Source organism: Borostomias antarcticus, assembly GCF_949987555.1.
Source record: "Borostomias antarcticus genome assembly, chromosome: 4".
NCBI classification, from domain to species: domain Eukaryota; kingdom Metazoa; phylum Chordata; class Actinopteri; order Stomiiformes; family Stomiidae; genus Borostomias; species Borostomias antarcticus.
In genome coordinates this window covers 27,429,845-27,439,508 of record NC_140237.1, presented here as the reverse complement: position 1 = coordinate 27,439,508, position 9,664 = coordinate 27,429,845, and the positions used below count along the sequence as shown (strand labels likewise).

General features: G+C 45.8%; 1 protein-coding gene across 1 annotated transcript in view; it reads right to left on the bottom strand.

The window, feature by feature from the left end:
- LOC311308452 (uncharacterized protein) overlaps positions 1–9,664 on the bottom strand; it is a gene marked incomplete at its 5' end in the record, with an annotated part of 49,395 nt that overhangs the window by 21,929 nt on the left and 17,802 nt on the right. The window contains 6 exons of the mRNA XM_084437411.1: positions 87–191; positions 560–728; positions 979–1,088; positions 2,464–2,597; positions 3,594–3,717; positions 4,147–4,298. Of these exons, the coding sequence (XP_084293537.1) occupies positions 87–191; positions 560–728; positions 979–1,088; positions 2,464–2,597; positions 3,594–3,717; positions 4,147–4,298 (794 nt within the window). The remainder of the gene's footprint in view (positions 1–86; positions 192–559; positions 729–978; positions 1,089–2,463; positions 2,598–3,593; positions 3,718–4,146; positions 4,299–9,664) is intronic.

The following is a 9,664-nucleotide window of genomic DNA, read 5'->3' as shown; positions in this document are numbered from 1 at the left end:
CAGAAAAAAATCAAGCCAAATTGATAATGCAGTGTTCCCCTTTTCTCATTATCAAAGAGGATTAAATAATGTTAACATAATTTTACCTTCTCTTTAAGCACACTGAGCTTCTGTGTGAGGTCTGCAAGAGTCGTTTTCAGTTCTAAACATTGTTTTTCAAAGGTACTGCACTTCTTCAAAACTTCAGTGAGCTGTAAAAAAACATGAAGCTGCATTCTATTACCAATCATAGAAACCATTTCATTAATAATGTATGAGCAACAAACTAGTATTATGAAGACTAGTTCTGATACCCGTTGGACCAATCAGTATTGGCCACTTAGTCAGGCCCACTAGAACCCAAGATACGGGTGTCGGAACCGAGCGGCATACAGAATGGGTAAATGCAGCCTACAGTATTTTGTTCCTGAGCCAAAGTCCCAACTGAATGGTGTTGAATGGGCTTTTTTTTCTCGGTGCTTAGAACGACACTAACCGACTGCAAACTTCTCAAATGCACATTGCTAGTCCGAGAGAAATACAATGATCACACCAGTTTATTCCAAGTAATCATTCTTACATGTTGCCCAGTTTGAAGCAGCTTGTCAGAGACATCTTTGTGCAGTGTTTCCTTGTCCTTCAGAGAGTCTTGTAGGCTGTCTATGAGCTCCAGTTTCTCAGACGTCTTGGCTAGCATGTTCTCCTTCTCAATAAGAGAGGTTTCCAGGCACTCTTGGGTGTCACTCAGTCTGAAATAAATAACAGATCAGGAAATAATAAAGAAGCCACACATGAAGACTTAGAAATATACCCAAGATATCATATATGCCCAATTGAACTATTAACATTAAATGTTAAGCAAAATAGTATTAACACTTTTACTTACTTATACATGCAATATTCGTCAAACCTTTCAGTGCTCTAATGATGTAAGATTAGAATCAAATGTTAACTGTAATAGTTGGACAGTTTGTATGTGGTGAGCAGGTGTCTGCCTACCCTTTGAGTTGTTTGTTGAGACTGGTGACGAGCAGCTGGTGTTTCTCTGCATCTCTACTCTGTTGGCTACGCAGGACGGCAAGTTGACTCTGCAGCCTCTCCGACTCATTCTGTTAAAGCGTTAAAGAGTTAAAAGGGGGCAGCAGGACATCTCACTGCACAGTTATTGAATAATAACTGTATTCCTGTCTAGGGATGTCACAAACCAATACTTTGATTCCAATTCAATACCAAAAAATAACTAAAAAATAGCTGCAAGTACCAATTATTTAAAATGTATCCACAAGTTTACACACAAGTCCACATTTAATGCACAGCCAAATAAGACCGAGAGATCAAGAAGATGTCCTATCGCGCATTGCCTTCTACAGTATGGACAAACCGGTGCCTCTCAGAAGGACTATATATTGTAAAGGAGATGGAGCACACGGGCAGTTCAAGCTGTTTCTCTGTAGATCCTCTCTCTCTCAAGGTAGACTCATATGTTTTTCAGATGCCTCCATCTCAAACATTTTTTCTCTAAACCTAAGGTTTTGTCCCACAGTAATACTGCATGCAGAAACTATGATAACCCAAATCCAAATGAGAAGCCACCCCTTTTAAAAAGACATCCAGCTTCCTGCCCTACTCCCACCTTGAGGCTCTACCTGCCCTACTCCTACCTGCCCTACTCCCGCCTTGAGGCTCTACCTGCCCTACTCCTACCTGCCCTACTCCAACCTTGAGGCTGTACCTGCCCTACTCCTACCTGCCCTACTCCAACCTTGAGGCTCTACTTGCCTTACTCCTACCTGCCCTACTCCTACCTGCCCTACTCCCGCCTTGAGGCTCTACCTGCCCTACTCCTACCTGCCCTACTCCAACCTTGAGGCTCTACCTGCCTTACTCCTTCCTGCCCTACTCCTACCTGCCCTACTCCAACCTTGAGGCTCTACATGCCCTACTCCTACCTGCTCTACTCCAACCTTGAGGCTCTACCTGCCCTACTCCTACCTGCCCTACTCCAACCTTGAGGCTCTACTTGCCTTACTCCTACCTGCCCTTCTCCTACCTGCCCTACTCCCGCCTTGAGGCTCTACCTGCCCTACTCCTACCTGCCCTACTCCAACCTTGAGGCTCTACATGCCCTACTCCTACCTGCTCTACTCCAACCTTGAGGCTCTACCTGCCCTACTGCTACCTGCCCTACTCCAACCTGCCCTACTCCAACCTTGAGGCTCTACCTGCCCTACTCCTACCTGCCCTACTCCAACCTTGAGGCTCTACCTGCCCTACTGCTACCTGCCCTACTCCTACCTGCCCTACTCCAGCCCTGAGGCTCTACCTGCCCTACTCCTACCTGCCCTACTCCTACCTGCCCTACTCCTACCTGCCCTACTCCTACCTGCCATGGTCCTACCTGCCCTACTCCAGCCCTGAGTCTTTACCTGCCCTACTCCTACCTGCCCTACTCCTACCTGCACTACTCCAGCCCTGAGTCTTTACCTGCAGCCATTCAATGCGAGTCTGCAGCTGCAGCCGGTCCTCCAGGTCCTGACAGCGCTCCTCCAGGCCCATGATCTGCTCCTGCAGCTGGTTCCGCTCCAGCTCCAGCTCCTGCACCACGGAGCGCAGGCCCTCTGGGGGGGCAGAGGGGGAGGGGGTGAGGGGTAGGGGGGTAGGAACAGATGCAGGAATGGGTAAATCAGTGGGTTTATGCACTGCTCATTTATCCACAAGCTTTTTTGTTTTTAATGAATATTCCATATCAATTTCAACTTCTATCTCGTTTGCATAAATGCTATTTCTCTCCCATCTCTCCCACTCTCATCTCGCTCAATTCATCATTCTTTCCTTCTCTCCATCGAATGATCTGTTAATCTCCAGCATTTCTTACTATTTGTCAGTTTCACTAGTCATACTTTTTATGATCGTACCATTATAACTAGCGCAGATAAATATGCTGACTGCTTTCAGCAAGCATAAAAATGTTATTCAGAAAATTTACCTTTTCTAGTTTCATTTCCATCCCATGAAATCCCCAAATATATTGAAATTCACCTTTCAAAATATTTAGAATGGCGAACACAAGGAAAGATGAGAAAAAGACCAAACATGCAGACAATGAAAACCCAAAACTTACAGTCTCACCAGAGGGAAGGGTCTCTCCACCTTTATATGAACTGACAAGAGCTCAATGCATTCAATATTATCCAATACAACTTAAAGAGCCAAACTCTAGCCAGTTCAACCAGCATGCACATGTTCAAAATAATAACATTCTCTTGTTGCGACAACAAACCCAAGTCATGAGAGTTAAGACTCAGACTGAGGGCATATCCATCAGCAAGGTTTTCCAGGGCGTTTTTGATACTGGTGCTACTGAACCAGCAGGAAAGTCACAAAAGGTTCTTCTTATGGGGCCTGATTTATAAAACTGTGCGGATGATTCATGTCACAAGGTTGTGTACGTGCAACATGGACCACAAAACAAGCGGTTGCAGAGTAGTGTTATGGTCACAAAATGCACTCAAATAAACCCAATGATGAATCAAGACTCAGAAAATGGTGGGTGGGTGGAAAAACACAAGAGGCCGTTGTGCATGCTAGCATGAACCGTCTAGCGGGTCTCACACCTGAGTTGGAGGAACTGTACTCGGGCCACCAACCTCCCATGTTCTCCCCTTCCATCGGGGTGCCGCTCTCCGAGGCGCTACGATGGTCCTGGCCAGACTGCTGCCTGGAAAACTCAAAGTCCTCCTGAACAGGGAAACACCATATCTCCATTGACAACGTTTTATATAATAACACATACAGTTTCCATATTCCCAATTTTAGAGTTATATTCTTCTAATTGACTGTTTCAGAAATATGGAGCGTTTTCATTAGTGGGCTTTCTCCAGTGTTATGCATTAATTTCTCCTATTCCTATTTTCAGCTACTTTGCTAAACTAGCTTCCCATTTTTAAAACTTGCATTTGCCAAAGTAGGTTTAACCAGGTAATACTGACAACGTCTCCATTGTGTGAAGAGTGGATCATCTTCCGACATCCTTTTAGTTCTCTTCACCCCGTTTCAAACCTAGTCTGTATTTGAATCATCACACAAGCAATATATTCACCCATCCCCTTTTACACACCTACAGCCCATGATAAGCGATCTGAAGCCCCCTGCCCCACCATCCCATACCTGCAAGGTACATGGGGCGGGGCCTCCTAGCTTCTTTCCCCCGTGTGGGCGGAGCCCCCGGGCCTGGGCCAACTCCTCCTCCAGCTCCTGCTGCCGGCTGGCGAGCACTGGATCGGAGCAGCCAGGAAAGAACCAGTCATCCTCAATCAGTTTTGTGCCACAGGGAGGGGAGGGGGTTGACTTATAGATGGATCCAAGACGTACAAGAGGAGGAGAGAGATGTGAGAACAGAGAGGAAGGAGGGAACGGCTGGACGAAGAAGAAGTGGGATACAGCAGTGGCACAGTAGTGGTACAGGGATGGATAGAGGGATGGAGACAGGGATGGATAGAGGGATGGATAGAGGGATGGAGACAGGGATAGAGGGATGGAGACAGGGATGGATAGAGAGATGGAGACAGGGATGGAGACAGGGATGGATACAGGGATAGAGGGATGGATACAGGGATGGAGACGGGGATAGAGGGATGGAGACAGGGATGGATAGAGGGATGAAACGGGGATGAGGAGACAGGGATGGATGGATGGAGCGACAGTGTGAAACAGAGAAGAGGGAGATGATAGATCAGAGGGAAAGCTCCATCCAACAACTGAGAGAGACCACATAACAGCACAATACAACACAAGCAAACACAGGAGTCCCACCAGAGACAGAAGAGAGAGCCCATATTCAGTGGATGTGTGTACATTCCTGTATAGAGCAGTGTGTGTTTGAGCGCTGTGCGTCTCAGAAGCAGCAGGGTGGTCAAAGCCATGCACTTGGAATGTGTTTTGCGAGGGGAAAGGAGGGTGGGGGGGGTGGGCTGCAGGGTGAGACGCACTGGAGAGACGCGCTGCAGGGTGAGACGCGCTGGAGAGACGCGCTGCAGGGTGAGACGCGCTGGAGAGACGCGCTGCAGGGTGAGATGCGCTAGCTTAATGATGCTGCAAATGGGAAAGATCTGTCCCATTTCAAATGTATATGATGCGGAATAATGTGAAGGGAAGGCACTGTGGATCAACATGTTCTTATTTCAACCAGGATCCAGCAGTGGTGATTGGACAGTGGGGGGGCGGGGCTAGCAGCCACATCAATGGCAACAATTTGCACAAAAATTCCCATCCATTTTGTGGTATCAGGTAGACAACAGGGGGGGTGGGTTGACAGGGGAGGAGGGTCAGGAGGAGAGGGTTATGGACAGAGGGCACGACGGTCAATGTAGGTGAGAGCCAGAACACCATCGTATGCCAGGAGGAAGGGGCCTAATCTGATTTTTACATTTTCATTACAATCCAAACATAATGTTAATAAATAGCGACATGATTGAGAAACACTTGATTTGCTCTGGATTTTATAAGAATCGGTCTAACAGTACGTTACTCATTAATGGTGTTTACTGGAAATAAATCGATTTATATTGTTGAGCCTGTAGCTGGGCCTCTCTATATTGACCGTGATGGTGACAGAAATGATCAGAAAAGCCAGACACCAGAGTTACATTCAATAGATAATAGAGACCAGAGTCACATTCAATAGATAAGAGAGACCAGAGTCACATTCAATAGATAAGAGAGACCAGAGTCACATTCAATAGATAATAGAGACCAGAGTCACATTCAATAGATAATAGAGAGACCAGAGTCACATTCAATAGATAAGAGAGACCAGAGTCACATTCAATAGATAATAGAGACCAGAGTCACATTCAATAGATAATAGAGACCAGAGTCACATTCAATAGATAATAGAGACCAGAGTCACATTCAATAGATAAGAGAGACCAGAGTCACATTCAATAGATAATAGAGACCAGAGTCACATTCAATAGATAATAGAGACCAGAGTCTAATTCAATAGATAATAGAGACCAGTCACATTCAAAGTAACACACTGAACTGGAGAGAATTTTCAGAAACCAAGAGTGATCATGTAGCTTTTCATCATCATCCTGTATGAATTTAAATGTGTCTACCTGTGCCCATACACACTCACAATTACGGTTCTAGAGAACAAAGAAAGCAGCAATCATGAAATATTGCTGATTGCTTTGATTGGTAACTGCAAATTAAATTGTATGCACATGGATGAGGAATTCACTATAGGGATGTGGTCAGTTCTATCAAGTAAGCTGCTTCAACTAGAATCTAATAACTAAAATCAGTTATTCAAGGACTGGAATTGATGCAGTGCATCCGGAAAGTACTCACAACCCTTCACTTTTTACACATGTTGTGATGTTACAGCCTTATTCCAAAATTGATTAAATTATTTTTTTCTCATCAATCTACACACAATACCCCGTAATGACAAAGTGAAAAAAGTTTTTTTGAACTTTTTGCAAATATATAAAAAAATAAATCAGCCAAATATCACATGTACATAAGTATTCACTCCCTTTGCTATGACTCTCAAAATTGAGAGGTGAATCCTGTTTCCACATCCTTGATGTTTCTACAACTTGATTAAAGTCAAAAGCTGTGTTCGGAATCGCTCCCTCGTTCCCTCACTCCCTATTCCCTATATGGGGTTCACCATGTAGTGAACTACCTAGGGAACGGAGAAAATGCAGGGTACATGCACTTTTCCCTGGAAATCAAGGTGAATTGTGGGTAATAACAACAACAACAACGGAACAAAAATTCCGTGGAGAATTTCGGACACTACAAACAAAATGGCACGCCCTATATAGTGCACTATATAGTGAATAGGGAGCGATTCCGAACACAGCTAAACTGTGGTAAATTCAATTGATTGGACATGATTTGGAAAGGCACAAACCTGTCTATATAAGGTCCCACAGTTGCATGTCAGAGCAGAAACAACGGCGTGAAGTCAAAGGAATTATCTGTAGACCTCAGAGACAGGATTGCATCGAGGCACAGATCTGGGGAAGGGTACAAAAAACGTCTGCAGCATTGAAGGTCCCGAAGAGCACAGTTGTCTCCATCATTTCTAAATGGAAAATGTTTGGAACCACCAGGACTCTTCCTAGAGCTGGCTGCCCGGCAAAACTGAGCAATCGGGTAGAAGGGCCTTGGTCAGGGAGGTGACCAAGAACCTGATGGTCATTCTCACAGAGCTCCAGAGTTCCTCTGTGGAGATGGGAGAACCTTCCAGAAGGTCCACCATCTCTGCAGCACTCCACCAACCAGGCCTTTATGGTAGCGTGGCCAGACAGAAGCCTCTCCTCAGTAAAAGGCTCATGACAGCCTGCTGGGAGTTTTGCCAAAAGGCACCTAAAGAACTCTCAGACCATGAGAAACAAGATTCTCTGGTCTGATGAAACCAAGATTGAACTCTTTGGCCTGAATGCCAAGCGACACATCTGGAGGAAACCAGGCACCGCTCATCACCTGGCTAATACCATCCTTACAGTGAAGCATGGTGGTATCATCACCTAGCTAATACCATCCCTACAGTGAAGCATGGTGGTATCATCACCTGGCTAATACCATCCCTACAGTGAAGCATGGTGGTATCATCACCTGGCTGATACCATCCCTACAGTGAAGCATGGTGGTGGCAGCATCATGATGTGGGGATGTTTTTCAGCGGCAGGAACTGGGAGACTAGTCAGGATCGAGGGAAAGATGAATGCAGCAATGTACAGAGAGACCCTTGATGAAAACCTGCTCCAGAGCGCTCTGAACCTCAGACTGGGGCAAATGTTCACCTTCCAACAGAACAACGACCCGAAGCACACAGCCAAGATAAAGGAGCGGCTTCGGGACAAGACTGTGAATGTCCTTGAGTGGCCCAGCCAGAGCCCAGACCCGAACCTGATTGAACATCTCTGGAGAGATCTTAAATGGCTGAGCACATCCAACCTGATGGAGCTGGAGAGGATCTACAGAGAAGAATGTGAGAAACTGCCCAAAAATAAGTGTGCCAAGCTTGTAGCGTCATACCCAAGAGGACTTGAGGCTGTAATCGTTGTCAAAGGTGCCTCAACAAAGTACTGAGTAAAGGGTGAGAGTCAATTCTGGATGATTCTGAGTGGCATAGCAAAGGGAGTGAATACTTATATGTGATATTTCCGTGTACATTTGCAAAATCTCTAAACAACTTTTTCACTTTTGTCATTATGGGGTATTGTGTGTAGATTGAAGTGAAAAAAAATGAGAGAGAATGCTAGACCGTACCAACATGTGTAAATTAAGGGGTGTGAGTACTTTCCGGATGCACTGTAGCGGCCCATATCAACAATTCTACAATACTATGGTTGTGAAGGACTCCACCGATTAGACATTACAATAGTGATGGCTCCAACTATAGCAACTGTATTAGTAGCATTAGAGAGGCAAATCAAAGCAGCATGGTAAGCAAGCATAAGTAAACATGGATTGATGATTGATGGTAAGTTATGAAGCAGCAGAACCTGTGGTGTGTGGGTGGGACTGTATACATCCTATGTAAGCAATGTATCACTAAAGCTCACAACTAGGCAGGTTCAACTCCCTCTCCTTCATCCCACTATAACCCATCTGTCCTTATGGGAGAAAGAAGGAGGGAAAGAGGGAAGGAAAGGAAAGGAAACAGAAGAGGGAGACAGACACAAACATGGAGGACTCTGAACAGAAGAGAGACACAACCATGGAGGACTCTAAACAGAAGAGAGACACAACCATGGAGGACTCTGAACAGAAGAGAGACACAACCATGGAGGACTCTGAACAGAAGAGAGACACAACCATGGAGGACTCTGAACAGAAGAGAGACACAACCATGGAGGACTCGGAACAGAAGAGAGACACAAACATGGAGGACTCTGAACAGAAGAGAGACACAACCATGGAGGACTCTAAACAGAAGAGATACACAAACATGGAGGACTCTGAACAGAAGAGAGACACAAACATGGAGGACTCTGAACAGAAGAGAGACACAACCATGGAGGACTCTGAACAGAAGAGAGACACAACCATGGAGGACTCTGAACAGAAGAGAGACACAACCATGGAGGACTCTGAACAGAAGAGAGACACAACCATGGAGGACTCTAAACAGAAGAGAGACACAACCATGGAGGACTCTGAACAGAAGAGAGACACAACCATGGAGGACTCTAAACAGAAGAGATACACAAACATGGAGGACTCTGAACAGAAGAGAGACACAAACATGGAGGACTCTGAACAGAAGAGAGACACAAACATGGAGGACTCTGAACAGAAGAGACACACAAACATGGAGGACTCTGAAGCAAAGGCCACCTCTGTGCTGCCAGCAGTTTATCCTGATAGAGCAAAGCATCGTGGGAAACTGCAGACAGTACAGCACAGTTAGACCAGTGGAGGGGAGTCAGGGGGAGGAGCCTGCATGCACAAAACTGATGGGAAACTTGTTCTCAGTGGCTGTTCCAATGCCAGGAGCAGAGAGGATGAGTGGAGGCAGGTTGGGGTGGGGGTGGGGCAGATGGGGGTGGGGCAGGGCAAAGTCCATTGCTCACGGTAGTGGTGGTGGGGAAGAAACAACAAAATTAAGACAAAGGAGTCAGGCAAGGTCGTGCCCGAGAGCAGGAACTCACGCCATTTCAAC